A 20,302-nucleotide genomic window follows, 5' to 3' on the forward strand; every position below is an offset into this window, starting at 1 on the left:
CAATATCAATTGAGGGTGTCACCCAGCAGGTCAGTCTGCTGCGGAGATCTGCTCTTTTTTAATTGAATAGGAGAAACCCTTCGTTTTTCTCCTCCTCTCACTCTGTCTTTGAAAATCATATATACCTTAAACAGAAATCGTTAGAGTTCATGGCTGAAACTACTTGAATTCAAGACTGAACCATGACTGAAGCTAGCCGTGCTGATCCACAGAAGCCCATTCTGGAGATAATTTATAACCATAAGAGCATCTTGGGGAGGAAACTTTGCTACTTTACAATAATCTCTGTTGCTTTGCTGTATAAGGAGCATTAAATCACTGCTGCGATCAATTAATGAATCCTCCCCCACAAACCCTTGTTGGTAAAATGCTACTAGGCGATAGAAATTACTTTTCTGTAAATTCCATCGTTATAAGGAAGAAAACACATTGACTGATGTGTTTTCCTGTTGCTCTCTGAATATGGGGGATAGATGTTTTCATTGACTGTTCTAAAACTGAATTTCACTCTGAGTCAGTGGATGAGGTGACTTTGTAAAATATGCTGAAATTCTTGATCTATAAAGAAAGGAGTCGCTTTTGAACACTTCTCCAGTGTTTCAGGTGCCATCAATGCTTGCATCTCTGCAGTCTGGCAATGTGAACTGATACACGTATCAGCACACGTATTATGTATTGAGATATTCCTATGTCCTGCTGTTATTGCCAAGGCTTTGCATTCTTGTGCAGAATGGCCACTTTTTACTGTTGAATAAAATTAATTGTAAGCAATGAACAGTGAAAAAGCTTCTGTGGGAGAGGACACGTGAGGTATTTCAGCAGCCGTCACTGCAGTGTGATGTTAGCAGGAGTTGGACGCTGCCGTCTGATGCTGTGGAGCGATCAGCACCACAATAGCTGATGCTTGTGCACGTGAAAGGTTTTGTTTTGAAAAATTTTCACTGGTTCCACTTAAAAACATTCTCCACTCCTAAAAAAAAGCCATGCATGTCAGACTTATGAAATAAACACCAGGGAGGAATTGTTTCAGATGCGGGGTAAACAATAGCAGCACTGCAGCGCGTTGGTTCATAAGTTCACACTGCTGTATGGCTTGAGGCTTTTCTGCTACTACTGAAGTAGCGGAGAAAGTGCCTTGCACCGGTTAAGTTTACAGATGCACCAAGAAACAGCCCCGTAGTCCTCATTCAAAAACACAGGGCTCGATTCCAGCCATTCATGTGCCAGCTCTGCGCGGTTAAGGGGGAGAAAACCCAGCGCAGCGGCACAACCTGCAAAATCAGTGCTGTGCACTCTCCCGGACCCAAACAAACGTGCTGCGTGCTCTTCAAATATTCTCGGCTGCCCTCCGGCTCTATCTCCTCCTCTCCCAATTGCTGGATCTTCTTGAAGCCGGGAACGCGCGGGCATTCGAGCGCGATTGCGTTTTGTGTAGGATCTCCTGGTCAGCCCCGTCAATCAAGCCAGCCCCGTCCCTGGGCTTCCCTGCGATCCCGCAGGCAGCTGCGCAGGCCGTTCAGAGGCGGCACTGTTTCTTTCTCTGTTTACTCGTTTCCAATGGCAATTGCACCACCAAGTCTCAGTACGTCTGGAACTTGGCCTGGGGCTGTTTTGGTTACATTGAAGGTTTTGCTTCAGCTCTGCCAGATTTAAATGGTGACTTCACCAGCACTGAGCTAAAAAGGAGAAAAGGGGAGGAGGGAGGCAGTGCAGCGAGCGGGAGCGAACGAGGGAGAGGGCCAGCGCATTACATCATCATTTGGACGGGAATCAAATGGGAAGGATATGACTCACTCGGGCTAGTTAAGCTTTGGCTCAAGTTCTACATACACTCATTCCAGGGCTCTCATGTTCTGCACCTCAGCAGGGAATTCAGGCTCAGTGATGTCCATGAGGTTTGTTTTTAATTTTCTTTTCCTTTTCTGATTCCTATATACTTTTTTCCCCCCGTCGCCTTCCTCCTCCTCTTCTCCTCCCCTCCCTTGTCCCTCTTTCCCACTCTCTTCCACTTCGACAGAGTTTGTTTTCTGGTACGTGTAACCCCGACTGTTAGCAGCAGAAGCTGATTCTTAACCCAACCAAACCCAAACAAGGAGCGCAGCAAACTTGAGAGAAGTTTTTTTTTTCCTCCTTTTTTTTTTTTTTTTTCCCCATCATTGTGTGGCTCCTAATCGGAGGAGACAGGGAGAGAGTTAAAACGCAGGAACCAATCGCTTCAATGGTGATGTAATGCTGGAACTGCAGGGTTGTTAAGTAATGTGAGAGGAAGGGGGTCAGGGTTGCAAAGCATTTACCTGCTGTCAAGGGGGTTTAAGTTTATTATCAATTGCAGTGACTGTAACTGGCTTCAGACTGCACTCTCTAATTATTCACAGACTCCCCTTTTTTATCTTTTATTATTAAAAGTAAAACTATATCACGGTATTTTTAAAAATGTGATATTATCACAGCTGCAAATTATTTTCCACTAGGGTTTTTTTTTTTTTTAATATTTTTTAAATGGTTTGAAACCGGGTGTCTCTTTCACAAAAAGCCCAAAGAGAGCAAAAAGAAAAGAGAAAGGCAAAGAGAAAAGAGGTGGTTCTCCGAGTGTAGTGCCGAATTTGAAACTGCACGAAGAGAGCAGCTCAGCCTCTGCCCGGCAGTGAGTAAAGGGTCCTATTGCTGGAGCTCCACGGCAGAAAATGCAACATGAAAGGAGGCAATTTGCAAAGCTTGCCCCGAGGAGCTTCAGCGATTTGTCTCTAACGCTTGTCAGCAGCTTTCTTATGGTTAGCTCAGCCTGGGCTCACTGCTTTCTTGCAGTGTCTGGGGACTGCCGAGGTCCCGATCCTGTGCGACAGATCCGGATGTGATGGGTCTGCCCTTCAGAAGTACCTGCAAGTTGGGACGTCTGCCCACAGGGGTTTCCTTTGCAGGACAGAGCACTGTGCTTATTTGAATCTGTCTCCCTGAAGACCTTTAAGCCTTTTTTCCACGTTTCTAACAACTTCTGGAGTTGAGGGCAGGGAAAAAGTTACCTCCTCCCCAAGCTCGCTGTGAGTACATTAGCATTAGGATGGGCAATGCGGAGTATAACTCCGAGACCCCTCTCAGACAGTGCTTGTGTGTAGATGTGGGGGTGAACGGGAGATATCATGTGGTGTCCTCAGGACACCCGCTCTGCCCGAATCAGGTTTCTGTGTCAGGAGCTGCTCCTGGGATCCTGGTCTCGGAAGTGCCCCCTTCAGGGAATTCCTATCACAGAGCGAAGCGCTGCATCGGTGTCCACTGGATCGGCAGTGCACCGGAGATTTGCTTGGCTAACTGCAGATAGCCGTAAATGCTACTCCTGGGGGTTTGGTGATTTTATTTATTTATTTATTTATTTTTAAACTCGTGTTGTTCCCCAGTATACCCCAAAGTGTTGCTCTGCTGGGATCACAAGCCCTCACCTCTGAGCGGGACAAGAGCCCCTGCCCAGCCTCTGCAAAGCCATCTTGCACCTAGACGTTAGGTCCCACACATTACCCACAGGTTCTCCTAAATGCTCTGATTTCCAGGCTCCTCAGTAAACTGCTCAAGCACAAACAGTTGCTCATGCGCCAAAGTTTTATCATTTGAGAGCCGAATGTAAGGCCGCACCCGGCTCTGGCCCACATTGCAGTGCAGATATACCATATGGGTTAGATTGCGCAGTGCTCTGCTGAGGATGTGTGGGTTGTGGAGGGAGCTGTGCTGCTGCAGGAGTTCCCGTAGGATTTCTGACTCATATTTTCTCCTAGAAATGTTGGGAAGTGCAACTCTATGAACCATCAGAGTAAAGCAGTGTAGATTATTCCCTATGACTGCCTTTGGGTGCTGGGTGGACTTTACTCTTTCCCTTCCTGCCTCTTCTGGCTGGACACTTTGGGAAGGAAGTCTGTCAGTGTTGTCCTAGGTCAGTGTCTAGCCATGTTGGCAAGGTGCTGGGCAGAGGATGGCACACTTTGTCACGCTCCATCTTTGCCTGCACATCCTTGCTACTTCTTTATCAATATCCATTCAAGATGCACTGTGCAGCATGCCCTGGAAGTCCGTAGACATTGGTTTATCATTGTCTGGTACTATCTATTCACGTTTCACCTGACGGGGAGGGCAGCAGAGGAGAACATATTGGTGCTTGGGATGCTTTGGGCTGACTGGTGACCCTGCCTTATGCTCACAACCTTCACAGAGCAGCCACATCTTCCCACCCCGCCAATTCCTGCTTGGAGAAGCTAGGTAGAGGGTGTAAAGATGGAAGTCCTTCCCTTCCAAAAATGCATTGCATCTCTAAGTTATGATTTACTTCTGCTACTTAACTGATTTCAATGCGCTACCACAGAGGGAACTGTTTTAAAGGCTTCTTTCAAAAAATTGCAGTGGTAAATTCCATATGCATATGTACATGTGTATGTATAAAAAATCTCCTGTGTCTATTGAAGCAATAAAGTATATAATTAATGGGGTATAACTGTTCTGAAGAGAGCCAGACAGCTCTGACAAGTGCTTTTGAACTGCACGTTCGTTTTGGACAAAAAAAATTATAGCTGCTGCCCCTTTTGGATTCCTTCATTGCCCATCTTGCACTACGTGGAGCCATGTGTAGGTATGGCAGTGGGCTCACAGTGCTGCAACCAGAGGTCAGAGGCTCTGGCTGTCGGCCTCACCGCGTTTGAAGCTGGGCCTTCTGGCAAGAGGATTTTCTCGTTGAAGGATGATATCTTTAGAGACCTGATTTTTTAAATAGCAGCCAAGAGAAATGTTAGCAGCGCTCTGTAAACGAGCATCAGAAGATATATTCAGAAGCACATGTAACCTGTCAAACAAACCAGAGGCCAAAGACACCAAAGCTCATACGCGGTGTTTGCACTGGAGGCTGACCACGCGTGGTCGGCCTCTGAAGAAAGGCAGTTTGCTCAAAGGACGGCCTGGCTGGAAGAGTCCCAATACGTTTTCCCCACCACGATCCCAAGGAACATTTCCGCCTTTGTTGTTTTATGTGTGCGTTGGCAGACTATCCTCTCTATACGCTGTGTGATCTTAAGCGGTAATTTGGTGCTCCTTAGCTGGTCTCTGCATGCACAAAGGAATTGACTCTGTAGTTGCTGTACAAAAGTATGAGGTACAAGTAAGAAGATATATTGTCAGTTCACTGAGTGTGATCCCTCCATCCCTGTGGTCTTCTATTTTCCTAGCTCTGCAGTAAGACTATTTCCTTTAAGTAGTTTAGGAAGACTCAGCTCATATCTGTGAAGCCCAATGAAATTTTCAAACACAGGGTACTGAAGAAAGCGTATGTTATCGTCAGACATGTTGTAGAGTGTTTTCACCATGTATAATACATGTAGAACAGGAATTGTAAGCAGGGGTGGACTGCCTTTCCCAGTGAAGTCAAGACATGAGATCTGTGTGTTTAACGTGCTGCCTTGCTCTGAGTTGAGTTAGGTGTGCTCCACAGTGAGCCTTCTTCCAAGCTCTGCCCCTCCAAAGGGAGCTTCATTCAGTGCTGCTCTAAAAATGTGCTCCAGGACCTGCACGTGGCCGGGCATGATGCTGGGATGAGTGCTTGGGTCAGAGTGGGATACTTCTGTGGAGCTGGTGGCTCTAGCAGTGGTGGCCTCATGTCACATTTTGGACACAGGGGCACAAGGACGAAGTTGCCTTGCACTTTAGTGAGGATGCTGGGGCAGGAGGGGGCTTGGCCTGCCCTTCCCTGTCTTGCTCTGTTCTCCTTCCCACCCGTCTTTTACTTGTCCTGCACATGCCTGGGCCATGTTCAGCCCAAACTGTTGAGATCAGCTTTGCTGAAAATTACACTTCAGATTAAAATACGAGTTAGGTTCCTCCAGTATGAACTGATTGTTGGGTCTTTCTCTGCAGCTATAGATAAGCCAGATATGAAGGTAATTACATCTCATTCCTATCTGACTCTCTTATTTGCCATAATCTCTTTTAATCCCTTTGATACTCATCATAATAATGTTAATCTTAATGAACTCATTTGGTATTAATGCGGATGTGATTTGTAAGTTCAGAACAGGCTTGCCATCCTTGCTTAGTGTTCATTAATATCCACTTAACTGTGTTTACGCTCTCTTTCTCCTGCAAATGGACTTGCATATCTTTGTCTTCCACCTAGCTGATGTGGCAATTTCCTTACTGGAACTCTGTTTCCATACTCACGTTTGTGTTTCCTTTCTATTTCCCTTCCGATTTATACAATCCCAAGGAGAGGAGTGATGGAAACACTGCATCCATCTGCTAATGACTCTTACCCCATCGCTTACTCAATTCTTCCACCTTCAACATCAAAATTGAAAGAATCCTTATCCTCTTGGTTCTTATTTACGTAGCATTTCTTTTCAGTTTGCCTCAGAGATATTACCTTACTATAGCCTTCATTTTATTCTCTCAGAGGGTGAATAAGGAGGAGACACAGCCCCTACTCTTGGCAGAGAGACAAACTTCATTGCTTACTACTATATTCTCCCCAAGTGCTCTGTTTATGGGTGGGGTACCTTGCCCAAAGAGTTTCCGTTGTGACCAGCCAATTCTAGTGAGGGAGGACTACGTTCAGATTTTGAACCTGATCCAAAGCTTATTGCAGTAGATGGGAGTGCTGCTTTGACAGGGTCTGGATAAAGTCTGTATCACTTCTTTGAGTATCCACGTACTTTTCAACATCTCTAGCTTTAGTATGTGCTCTCCTGAAAAACTACTTTTCTGCCACAGTAACTCCAGGGATTGATGAATCCCATGGAGATGGATTGATGATTCCCATTATGAGGTGGTTTCCTTACATGGGTGCTTGAATTTGTTTTTCAATGTGGCATGGAATTTCCGTGTTGTGGAGGTTGCTGTCTTCTCACTCCCTCCGAACACATTTTTAAGACCTTGACTGTCAATAGCATTGAATGATTTTTCAGCCCCAGTGGCACACATTTTGCTTTTTAGGGCTTATGGATTCTGGCACAGCCAGAAAAGTATCACTTACTTAGCAGAACATTGTTTATTCCATGACCGCTTCTGTTCTTTGTTTTATGTCGTGATATTTCCTTGTAGGTTTCTATGTTAAAATGAATAACTGTACTGAAAACTTCTCACTTAACGATTTACTGAAAGATTTCTGCACATTATAATAAAACCAGCCATCAACATAGTAAACTTACTAGTCAAGTGTGAGAATTGTAGTCTCTCGGATCAGCATAAGCTGTATGTGTCTGATGGTCTTTTTTCAGCATGTCTTTCATTCAAAGGCATCACAGGATGGTTTGCACATTGCAGTCATTACTGAAACATTGTTAATCGAATTAAAGCTCTTTATTAGTATGAATACAAGATGCACTTATATAAACAGCAAAGTGGAGGGTTTTATTACAGATATGTACAGCTCTTGTGTCGCTACGTGACCGTAAAGAATAGAGGCCAATTTGGTTCACATGGACACTGCTTTCTACAGATCAATAAATCTGTACCCACTAGCGGCAGTGAAGTAATAATAATAAAAGTTCATTACACTTTCTCTAAATGTCGGCTAATTATCACAAGGCCTGTCAAAAATAAAGCTAGTAGAAGGTTTTACCACGCTGGAAAAGCCCATCAGCAACAGTAATTTTATATGTCAGTTTTAACATGAGGTATTTTTTTCCAAACTGAGTCTTAAAAACCAGAACAGAAAAAACTTACTGGACCAGATCCTCTCTTGACCTCAGCTTGAGTGCACTCAGCATCGTACAAAAAAAAGTTCCAGTGCTTTTTTCTCTGTTGTCATTCAGTTTCCAGATCTACGTGCATTTTTCTTTACCGCAGTTAAGGATGTGATCTGTGTTTCTGCTGTACCGTCACTGCAGGAGTCCTCATTTTTCTAGATACTATTTAGCTTTCTGGCATACTGTGAATAAGTATATTTATAAATTCATGTGGAAGACTGACTGAAAAATCAAAATAGAGACTGTGGTAAGGTTCAGTTTAGAGATTGATTAAAGAGACTGATTCCTTGCCATTGGAATCCTCTGTTGACTGATATCTCCTGTGCCCATTTGTATGAGACTGCCACATGTTGCACAAAGTGCAGTTTAGCACAGATATCTCTCTGTGTGGATTTATATATATATATAGACACACACACATACAAATGTATTGGAGGATGCAAAGCAAAATGAACTCCTGTAATTCCTAAACTATCCTATCAGAAATAATTTATCACGTGAACAAGATTCCGAGTTTCATGACTTAAGGCAGTGAGGTATATGTAAATGTAAATGTGAATGACAGTTTCTTTCTTTCTTTCTGAAATTGAAACCTTCAACACCGTGTCCCACTTCAAGTTTATGCAGAATGAGAAATCAAATCTTGGGCAAAAAATTAGACAACAGCTAAAGGGGGACATTGCTTTGTATGAGTGTTTTGCTTGGGTTTTACTTGCTAATTCTGTGTAGCATGGAACTTTCTCAATTCAGGGGAAAACCTGTTACATCTGCTGCACGTTGGTAGTTATTGAAATATACTGAGTGATCAAACAGATTATGAAATGACTTCCCTTTTAGCGATTGCTGTTGTCATTTTCTCATTTAAATTATTTTGACAAGACTTTGTAGTTCCCTATGAAAGTGCTGCAATGCTTAAGGGAATGTACAGGATCCTACCAGTGCCAGTTATAAAATTATAGGGAGAAAATAAATGAATATTATAGGAAAAAAATTAGTTGGAAAGGCATGAATTAATAGAGATCTATTTAGAAAAGTGAAAAGTGCTTGACTGATATGTTTTAATTTAGGTTCAATATTGCTAAAATTCGGCCTTTTGAGAATTAATAACTGTTTCAAAAGAAATTAAGATTTTTTTCAAGGTAAAATGCTTTCCCTTTGCAAATCTGGAATGGCTGTTGCTGAGAAATACCATTTTTATGTGTTTGTTTTATTTAAAAAAGGTCTTAAAAATACAGTTTCTCACTTGCTGTGCATTTTTGGAAAACGATCGAGCTTTGTATGTTTTTTTTTTTCTGCTTGATTTCCAGAATCTCTTCTAAATATTTCTGTTGCTTCTGATTGCTATAATATTTCTGTTGGAAAATGCCTGGGAGGTGTGGAGAATAGCAAATGGTGAAACAGGCAGTAATATTCTGGCAGTCATATATGGTATACGTTCTGGATTTTTAAACGTCGGTCTCAAATTGTCCAGCTAGTGCCTGAGACAAACTCCTGACTGATAGCGCAGGCAGCACCAGCGCTATCTGATGTCTCCTTTTCTTTTCTTAAAAACCAGCTCTTTATCTCAGGGAGACTTGATTTAAGGAAGCAATGCTCCAAGAAGGGGACGTTTTTCAGTGCAGATCTGATCAAGCTGTGTGGAGGAAGGATGTGAGCCTGCTGCTTCCCCACGCAGCACCGAGCACTGGGTGCCGGATTGCAGCAGCACATCTGCATTGGCATGTGTCTCCCATGCACAGTAATTATCAAATAGGACAAACATAAGATATAATAATTAACTGATTGGCTCAGGGTCAGATATTTGGGTTGGCCCACAGAAGTCCCAGAGGACTGAGAAAGACTGTGGGGAGAAGAAAAACATTTTGCACTGAGAGAAACTTTTGGTCAGTGTAGGTTGAAGTCTGCTTTGTCTGTTGAATGGCTCTGAGCAGGTGGTGCCCCCAGACATGTTCCAGAGTGAGCAAAGGCTGGAGGCTCTGCTGCAGGAGTAGGCTGGAGAGCTTCACGGAGGGCAAATGTCATTGCTAACATATTCCCGAGGCTAAAGGGAGAGCACAGACGGAGAAGCAGAGAGCAGGGACCTCGGTTTGCTTAGCGTAGAGAAGAGACAGCTAAAAGGGGATCTAATTGCAACCTTCAGCTACTTATAGGGTAGTTACCCAAGGGATAGGGTCTTCCCAACTTTGTGGCACGAAGACAAAAGATAACTGTCACAAGTTTCAGCAAGAGAAGTTCCCGTGGGACTGAAGAAAGGAAAGGTTCCCGCAGGAGGAGTGTGGGGAAGCACAGCAACAGGCTGCAGAGAGATGTAATCCCCGTGGCTGGAGGTATTCTAAATTTGTTCAGATAAGGCTTCAAGAAACCTGCTCCAAAAGTTCAGATCCCATGCACTCAGTAGAAAAGTTTTAACTGTGGACTTTGAATTGCTGTTATTGAGGATAGGATGAGCTTCACTTCACGATGCTTCATTTCCTAGGTTTCCCATCATTCTGTAAAGGCTATTCACCTAGGTTACAGGAGGCAGCTGTTAAACCCGTGAAGATAAACTAGGAATTCTGACTTCAACATTTTTTGGCTGAAATGGGAACCAAAGTGAAGCAAAATATATTTTCAGTTTACAAACAGCTGTTAGAATAATTATCTATATTTTCTGCTTCTAGCTAAGAATTGTAAAAAATTCTAAAAGGTTTGAGAAAATCCATCTCTCAGGAATTTACAAACCAATCAGCTGCTTAAAGTACCCTTTTTTTTTTTCTCCTTTTTACAAAAATAGGTCATCTGAACCGTAACAAGCAGAACAGGCCTTTATGGTATTTTTCAGCATATTTTGCAAAGTAAGGAGATAGGGTAATATTTCAGCCTTCTGAGCTTTGTCCATCACTATGTGTTGGATCCATTTGCTAATACTGCTGTGAGCTCAAAGGTATGTTTTACAGGAGCTTAGCTAGCAAAAACAGTTCCCACTTTAAAAGTAATGGCACATTAATGCCTTTTTGCAACGAACTCCCTATATACCTTATCCTGTGCTCATTTTTGTCCATTAACTAATGACCATCCAATATGCTGTCACTAATACCACAGATAAAATTATGCCTTGCCCTTCTGAATGCTCCGTTATTTTACTACTGCAAAATTAATTATTTATTAGGGAACATAATGTAAAGACTGTGAAACAGTCACTGGACATGAGTGTCCACTGACACTGCCTCAACCTCGTAGTCACCTTGAGCTAACAGGCTCAGAGAATGCTATTGTTCATAATTATGACATGACAGAAAGTGCAGCCTACAGCATACAGCCTGGCTCTCGGTGTACCTCTGTCACCTTGTTTACTGCCATCCTTTCACCTTGTTTACATCCTCTGTTGTTGTAATCAGGGCAAGATTTGCTCTTTTAAAGGGCTGTGCCTGATGGTTCAGTAAATGTCAAAGACAGTTTTGTACCGCTGTCGGGCGAGTGGCAAAAATGTCCTGGCTGGAGGAGCTAATCCTGCGGAAAACAAAACAGAAAGTCCCATACTTTCCTGCAGAATATACTATTTTCCCTTTTCATTAAAAATGTCATTCCCACCCAGTTAATTTATTAAGGAAGCTAATCAGTCGTTCTATAAGATAGTTTTGAAAACATCTAAGTTACATTTTTATTAATGCATCGGTATCGATGTTCAGGTTTATAACAAGCTGTTAAAACCATTTAGAAAAAATCACAAAGAAGAGACAGAAAAAAAAAAGTTGGAATATCAGCTTGTTTTTAATAGAAGAGGAAATGAAGGAAAGCTGACAGATTTAAGGGTTCTTTTGTGTCATTGGTGTGTCTGTGGCAGGTGAGCTGTATCTCATTCTCCATGGAGAACAAAGTGGTTGACTTAGAGACTGAAATTAAAAATAAGAATTTAACTTAACATTACTTAATTTTGTAATTACGTTTTGTTAAAAAAAAAAGAGGAAAAAAACAACAGGATTTTTAAAAATTAACTCTTTAAAATTAGGTAAATGTCCAAATTAATGTGTCAGCTCAAACTAGAGCATTTAGAAACATTAAAAATCTTGCTTTCCCAAGTATCAATTATCCATCTATAAGATTTACTAAGTTGAGTTTAATATTTTTTGTTAATCTGAAAATGCTGCATTTGGCAAATTTTGCATTTGACTGGGAAAAAGAAAAGTCTAGCCGTGGCTTTTGAGCTTGGCTGTAATTTTCTGTGTAAATTGTGTCTGTTACAACACAAGTGAATTCACTATGATAAAGGGAGTATGTTTAGTTTGTGCATACACTGTAGATTACTGAGTTCTCTGTCCTAATATGACTTTAGGTTGATACCAGAAGTCTCTGGAAGAGCTTTTTGATATTTCTAACACAAGCATAGCACCATTCATGCTGGCAAATGTAAGGGGTTTAGTGCAGAACACACTTTTGCAACTTTTTCTTTCCACTGAACCCTTTTCCTCACCCAGTGTGGGCTGCAGGGCCAGCAGTGCACTGTGCTATACTTTGTCGTCTCTTCCGTTGATAGGACTAGCTGCAAGTTATGATGGCCAAAGATGCAAGGTTTGTAAGATTCAAGAATATTAAAAGGGGCCATGAACATTCGTGTAGCTAAATGCTCACAGGATTGGAGACTAGATGTCCATAGAAAAAACTTATTTTCTTGCCAGTGACAGGTTAAAAATAACTCTCAGATTTAAGTTGCCTGCGATCGTACAGAACATCTGGGAAAGAACTTCTTTCTTCTTTTAGCTGCAGCAGAAACCTTGTGCATAGTGACCTGAAGAGTTACATATTCTGTTTGCTGACAGTATTCCCTGGAGTTTTGGTGACTTACGGTTTTTTCTGCCCGGGGTCTTCATGACTTGAAACACCAAAGGGAGCTGAAGTGGTTTTACTGTCACATAGTCTGGAGGACCGGTGCTCAGTAGGGCAAGTATCAGTGGATGCCCAAAATGTTCCTCACATTTGAAAATCATGTTTCTGTTCTGATGGGAAAATTCTCAATATTCTATCATTTTTCTTCAGAGAAGAGCCAGAAGTTAATGAGACAGCCCGGAAAACTCCATTTTAAGGTTGCATTCTTTAAGTCATAAAATGAAGGTCCTTTGGGTGAGAGAGACTAAGTGTATTAAATATTAAACACAGCGTTCAGGATGGATTATTGTTTTTTAATGGTCATTTCCCTCAGAAAAGAACGTAGCTGAAAAATATGTCACCCTAAGTAGGTCTAAGAAATCTGTCAAAACCTGTAAAATTTGTGCTGGTTTTTGTATTTTGTGAGTAGCACAGTTCTGGCTGTGATACATTTTGATTGCTATCATTTTTATCCAGTAATGTGGGGTTCTCATTTGGTTATTTCTCCTTGCACTGATCCTTGATACGTTGCTTAAAAAAAAGTCTGAGTAGTTGAACCATATGTTCACATCATAGCTCTTAATGTCAAAATTTTAATTGATTTTCCCATATTCGGGGTTAGGAGGGAGCTGTATCATGTTCCACGACGTCATAAAAACAAAAATATTTAAAATATGTTTCAAATAAAATGAGGGGGGAAGAAGAAAAAATGCTTAACTTAGAAAAGATGTGGGATTCATTAACAAAGGAAAATACTGGCCACGGACCAACGGCAAGCCAAATGTTTTGCCAGCAGTTTGCAGTTCACAGTCATCATTGCATGTCACTCTGCCTCCTGCACCAGCCCCTCCAACCATATATGCTGTCCTTTTAAAGAGAAACCTGTCTGGTTTGAGTTGAATAAATTAATTTGGGTTTACTTAGTTTAAAAACAAAAATATAGAGGGCCCAATTTTATTTCATTATGCCCATGGGTAAAGCAGTCCAAGGTAATTACAACCACAGTGCTGGTTGCTCTATCTTAATTAAAGAGGGTTTTTTGCACATAGGTTTTTGCACAACATAATAAAATAGTTTGTGGTCTGGCTAGGCTCAGCGTCACAAGAGCGTACTCACTTTAGAAATTGTCCGGCTTTTCCAAAAACTGAGGCCCTTCCATGCAAGGGGAAGCATAGAGGTGCTCAGCAGAGAACAGGTAGTTTACAGTCCTTCCTATTTAATGTAAGGGCACAATCATAAATCATGCAGTGAACATTTCATACAGTCTCTTGCACTAAGTAGCATGCTTGTCAGCAGCAATGAATGTGGGCTTCAGTAAGTCTTTAAGCAATCGTATACATTGGTTACACACCTGTGACCAAGCCTCTTATTTCTGCAAACTTTTCTAGTAATGTTTTGGGTTCTTTGGAATTTTTTTCTTTGTCTCCTTTGCAAATAAATATGATTTATTGCTTAGAAAATCCTTTTACGGAAAAGGTATCAAAGGCTTAAATAATGCACTTGGGATAGTGATTAAAACAACAAAAAACCACCATACTCAAATCCCAACAAGCACGGCTAAGATGCCCTGTTATTAGAAAAGTCAAAGGAGGTATGCTTACTGCTTGCATAAATCATATACTGTTGTAAAAACACTGTCTCAGGGATGATTAAGGGTAAGTGATTTTCATTACTACATTAAGTTCTCCTTTCTATTGTGGTTCTTTTTATATCACATCAAGCTTGGCTATTTACTTATGCTGTTTTAAAGAGCACCAGTGCCTCAATTACTTAAATCATGATCCAGTGCATTGATTCAGAAAGATGGCAACATAAGCCAGCTTTATTCAGTGTTCATGAACCTGACTGGCACACATCCTTTCTTGTATGCTCTGTCTCGAGCAGCTGGTAAAATTGGTTGAATTCAATTTTGCAAATAACCATAGACCGAACCCTTAGAGTGCTCAAGTGAGTAGAATGTCATTTCCTCCAATAAGTTCCCCCCAGACACTTGGAGATAGTGCCTTCACACAAGTTCCCTTGTCTTGGATGCGCATACTCATTATTGACTTGACAGCCCCGTCTAACTTGACTGAGTATGAATCAAACTGGATAGTTAGCGCTACTGATTGTCCTTGACCCAGGTCACAGTTGTGCTACCTTGCTCGTTTGCAAGGACAAGGTTCACAATATTTCTGAACCTCGCAAGAAAAGTCTTAAGGTTGGAATAAGGAGCATCCAGATGTTTTGCTCAGTGATGAGCAGTAGATTTCCTTTCTCTCTGTTGGGGATATGAATTCTCCTGTGGAGAATTTAGCTTCAGCTGCTCAGGCTGAAACAGTTTCACCCAAGCTTGCATTCATGGAACAGCGCTGCACCCTGTGCCAGGACTGCAGACAAGGGGAGAGCAGCCCTCAGCAGCACACGGATTGCTCTACAGCACTGCTCGCAGAGGCTGCCTGTGGGATGAGGAGAGCTGGAACATGTGGTGTCTGACAAAGCTGAAGTTTCTTCTGGCCTCCCTAGGCACAGACCAGGTCCTTGGCATCACTGGCTATGTAGGACTGGGACTGTGATTATAGATGTCTGAGCTTTCTAGAGGTCTTCATACCAAGAATTATGGATGTGTAAATGGAGGGAATTAGCCTAGAGGTGGACCTGAGAGACTTCTAGCCCTACACATAAATTCAGAACATGAACAAACTGATTTACGTCCCTCTCTGTGGTGTTACTGAAGCAACAATATCCAAATACTCTCTGAGAGTACAGCTGCCAAAGAAGCATTTCACAACAAACTCAGAGGGGCATCCCTGTGGCAGCCTCAGCTGAGGTGCTAATAATTTCATAACCTGGGCTTTTATTATGCAAGCTATAAAACCTGCTGAGATGGCTCAGCACGACGGTGCCTGGTGCCAGGGCAGAAGCCAGGGTGCAGGGGTGGATCAATAACAGGTTTCCGTGTGGAACAGATCTGTACTGGATGTTTTACATGCATGGCTTTGAAAATACAAGAAAACAGGCACTTTTGATTTCCATTTGTATTAGAGACTTCTCCTGAATATCTGAAATAGACATTTATTGTGACCATAACCCTGCCACAAATTAAAATCAGATTTCAAGTCCCCTGTGAAAAAGAAGTTCATGATAATGTATGGAGATGTCAGAAATGATACTAAATGACACTTAACTCTAAACCCCAAGTACTGTGCTTATCCATGGCTTAGAGTTAAATCTACAGTGGAAATAAGACCAGGAGCTATGCAAAGTTTACAGAGGTGTGGGGGAGGTTCCCAATAGATATACAGCCATGAGCTAAAGAATTAGCGGCTGGTAGTGTGTGTCTGAGAAATGCAAAGTATCTTGCGTATGTATTGCTGCATTTTCTTCTCTTAAGCCATAGGTTACCTTTGTTACATATCCTTCACAGACTGGGCCATATTTATACAGTGTGTGATGCTGTTGATTCTGACAGTTGATTTGTTGCTATAGGGAAGGAAACAAAGACGAATTTCTGAGTTGGTCTAGAAGGTACGCATCTGTGTCATTATCCTTAAACTCTTAATTTCTCATCAAATTTTATGTAGAGCTATTCAAAGGACTTGCTATCTGGTAGGCTGACACCAGGCTTAAACCCAGGCTTCCTAAACCAGGGAGAGACCAGGGGAAAAAAAAAAAAAAAACGGATCCAAAATCCAACTTTGCTGCACTCATGATATTTGCCTTTCCTATTAAAAATAAATAAAAAATGAAAGAGAACAACAGAAAATGCACAGTGGAGCGAGTAAGCCATGGCTTCCGACACTTGGATGTGAGCCATACACACTGCTGTGCGAATTCCTGCTGCTCTCTGAGCTGAGATCATATTGTTGGAGATGGCAAGTGCATAGAGCACAGATCTGTATCTTTCCTCCATTGCTAAATATTAACACTAAAAAATAAATGCAGGTGATGCAGTGATGCAGCAGGCTTTGACCAGGCCTATTTCTGTGACTGAAGAGATATTTTAACCAGATCAGTCAAATGTCTGGCTTCCAGAGGGCCAAACCAAATAGATTTTATGTTATTGTAAACTTGAGTGGAGCTGCCACTTTTTTGTTTATGCAAATTTAACATTTTTCGCACATCCACCTGCATCGTATAGACATGTCTTAGGCTGTGTGTATGACAAACACTTTGCTTATTTTATGGGAGGCTTATAGAAAACAGCAGGTCTTCTCCTTCTTGTTCTCCTTCTTCTGGCTCTTTCCCTTCCTTAGCTAACAAATAATACTTTTCCTCTGCCCTTCCAACAGCTCCAAGCAAACAACTTAAAAAAAAAAGAAGAAAAAAAGAAAAAAACCACCAAAACAACTAATGTTTCTTGAATGTCAACATGTCAGGCCAGCAGGAGAAACAAATTGCATTGTCAAAGGCCTTCCACTGACAACTCCAGGGTAGCAGTTCCCACAGTTTAAATCTGGAAACTCTTAAGGCAAATGCTGCAGTTGATTTCAGTGGTTATGGTGGCACTCCACTGAAAAGCAGCACTGGAGTTTGGTTTCACAGCATTGCTCAAACAGCGTAAGGCACAGCTACAAACTACGCTTGTGTTCCTGGGAGGGCCGATGTCAGACATGCAGACTTGGTCTATGTCTGGCCAGACAAATGGGGCCACTTCAGCCCTGCAGCTGCAGCTGGAGAAGTCCTTCCATCCTAGTGGATTCATTACTTTCCTGGAATAGGAGCTTTTTAGCTAAAGCTCTGTTTCAGCAGTAGTCTTCAAAAGGGAAAGCTGGGGAAAAGAAAGAAACAGTGCAAACTCAGAGTCTTCATGGAGTCTGTGAACACTTGCTGTTCACATTTAAGACACGTGAGATAAAAAAATCAAGAAAAAAACCCAACCAATGTGTTAGTTCATACTATAGACTCTTGGAAGTTGATGAGTTGACCTAAGTTTGCTGCATGACTTGGTCGTTGAGCCCTTCTCTCTAAATTGGTGCAGGAGATGTTCTGTTAGTCTTCCACCAAAGTTCTGTCTGGGGAAAGCATTTCCTCTTTGGCCCAATTTTTTTCTCATGACAAAAATGAAAAAAACAACAGGCAAACCAGCAAAGCAGCTACAAAACACCAAACCAGAAATATCAATATGGATTGGAACGTAAAATTTTAAAATAAACTTTGGTTTGTTCATTTGTTTTTCTTGGTGTGATGCAGTGTGTCATTAACACACGTAAGTCAGCACTTCAGGGTATAATTTAAGAAGATATCTTTATAGATGTCATACATTTTTATGGGCCTGATTTGGTTCTAAAGGAATGCAACAGCAGCGCTCCCATGAGCTTCAATAGCAAGAGCATCATGTCCAAGGAAATATCTGCCCCAGTAGGACCAACCTCTCCTCATTTTTCTCTACTGCATGGGCTGTACAAGTCAAATAGGATGAAAACAAAGAGTAGTGGAAAGCTGGATTGCAGGTCAGCATATTTGCTTCAGTTACAGTATCAAGAAGAACAACAAGGGTAGCATTTGGCCAGTGCTTGCAAGAGAAATACCATGAATGTTGTGGTGATCCTCCTGCTTCACTTCAGAAGCTAATTGCCACCAGGGGTCAGGAGAAATTACTCGGTTGTAGTCCACAGATGTCAAGGTGTAAGGTGGGGATTTTTGTTTTCTTTTGAAGCATACAGCATTGATCACTGTCAAAGCTTGTTTTACAACTAGATGTAATGCATGTTATATACTGTGTGTTTATGGAGTGTGCGTGCATGTGTGTATATGAGTGAGATTCCCAGTTGATTTAAATCCACTGTCTTTGGCAAAGCTACATGTTTTACACTATTGAGAATTGGCTTTGCTGCTGTTCATGGGTTCAAGCTTTTCTTATTGTTTTCTCGAATTATTGTGTTAACTGTGTTACAGCTTGTGAACTCTCTTTATTTTCAAGTTTATATTTCCTCCATGATATTTTGTTCATAAGCAAGCACATTTTGAAGGTCACCAGGTAGACTATTATGCAAAGGTGTTTGGGGAAAAGTTTTGCATATTCTGGCTGGAAATAAGAAAATGTTGAAATACTTCTGATTCTCATTCTAAAGAACTGTTCAAGAGGGATGACAGATTCTTGTTTAAAAATAATACAAAACTAGGAGTTTTATATGTTTGCCTTTTCATATTTTATCTCATTTCCGCTCACTTTTATTTAAAAGATTTCAGAATAGTAACGATCCTTTCTGCCTTAAGCTGGAGATTACTAAAAAATGTGCTTGTTTTCTGACTGATATTATGGACCATTTAGAATTGCTGTTTTTTATTAGGAACTTTGGCTGGTTTATATGCATATTTTTAAAAATAAGATTTAAGATTTACATGTTATCTGGAACATGATCTATAGCTTGAAAGGCTACTGTAGCCACAATAAGAATGAAAATAACCCTGAACTGATGAAAATTCAACTCTGAGCACCCAAAGTGGTAATGACTGCAATAGTAGTTTTGTCGATATTTATAAATCAATGCAAACCAGAACTGGATGTTTTAATTTACTACAGTTTCAATGTAACTGATACCCTCAAGTTTAGAGCTTTAAGCTTTGTGAAGTGCAATGTTATTTCAGGGCATGCATCCAATTTTTAAAACATTATATAGATTGAAGACAGATGAGCTTTTCAGAATTATTTTAGGCCTGTTTTGATTGAATGCCTGAGATGCAGTTTCCAGTGGAAATTAATTGCATTGATGTGAAAACAAATGAACTCTAACCTCAAAATTAGCTGCAGGTTCATGCTCAAAACAGTGCTTTACAAGGGAGAGAGTGGGCGCAGATAGCGGCTGGAAGTCACAGTGACAATGTACATTTTGTTGCAAGAATAAAATAACCTTTTTTCACTGCCTGCTCTCTTTTGCTGTCTCTGTGTGCATGCATGCATAGAGAGAGAAAGTTCCCCAGTGGTTTGTGGCTGCACGTGTGGACAATGGCCACAATGTACTATCACTTTGTCCCCTTGCACGCTGCTGGAAAACAGGGCCAATCCTTGCGGGGCTGTGTCAGCAACTGAACGTGGGTGAAATCCGCAGCCACTGCTACACCTGTAGCACTTCTGTCATTGGCATCAAGAATTTTGGAGCACGTTTTTCTGAGGGATTTTAAGTAGAAGCTAATGTGATTTCTAGCCTTTAGTGAAGTTTGCCTGAGCTATGGAAAAAATACTGAAGATGAGTTTGGGATCTCAAACAAACTCAACAGATGCTCTCAATCTGGAGCACCTCTGGTTGATATGCAGGCAGAGAGGGCAGTGTGTCCTTAAATGAGGAGAGCAGTCAGTGTTGGCTTGGAGCTGAAGCAGTTCTCAACGACTTTGTTCCTTCTGCTTAAGATTCACCTCTCTCCTGTGCTTCTCATTATATGCATTACTACAGCTGTTGGGTGGGAATTTTAGCATGTTTAAAAGATGAAGCATGTGCAAAAGTTCCTTCCAGGAAGTGTCATACATTCATTTTGGCCTTTATGAATGTTTGAAAGGAATCAGTGAAGTGGGTTGGGATGGGAAGAGGGTTTCTGAAGATACAGAACTACAAGCGACGATAGGATATTTTCACACCTGGAGGTGACTTGCTAAAAAGATAATTGAGAGTCCCCCCTCACGTACATACTCCTCTACCTTCTCCCAAGTGCTAACTTTATTTGGTGCTGTAGTGAGAGCTTGACTGTACAGGAGCGTGTGCTAGTGGCTGAAGGGAAGCAGTGAGCATGCGGGACAGTGTGTGCTCTTTTTGTGGTATTCTTAATAAAAA

At 41.6% G+C, this 20,302-nt stretch overlaps 1 protein-coding gene across 2 annotated transcripts in view; it reads left to right on the top strand.

Annotated features, from left to right (window-relative positions):
* CREB5 (cAMP responsive element binding protein 5) overlaps positions 1–20,302 on the top strand; it is a 253,101-nt gene that overhangs the window by 151,766 nt on the left and 81,033 nt on the right. The window contains exon 1 of one of the 2 annotated variants that reach the window (XM_021388079.1): positions 1,747–1,895. The exons of the other annotated variant lie outside the window; for it this stretch is intronic. Coding sequence (XP_021243754.1) covers positions 1,849–1,895 — 47 coding nt within the window. The 5' untranslated portion in view covers positions 1,747–1,848. Of the gene's footprint in view, positions 1–1,746; positions 1,896–20,302 lie in introns of those variants that run through there. 2 annotated transcript variants of the gene reach the window in all.

The sequence above is a fragment of the Numida meleagris genome, chromosome 2 (assembly GCF_002078875.1).
Source record: "Numida meleagris isolate 19003 breed g44 Domestic line chromosome 2, NumMel1.0, whole genome shotgun sequence".
Classification (NCBI taxonomy): Eukaryota; Metazoa; Chordata; class Aves; order Galliformes; family Numididae; genus Numida; species Numida meleagris.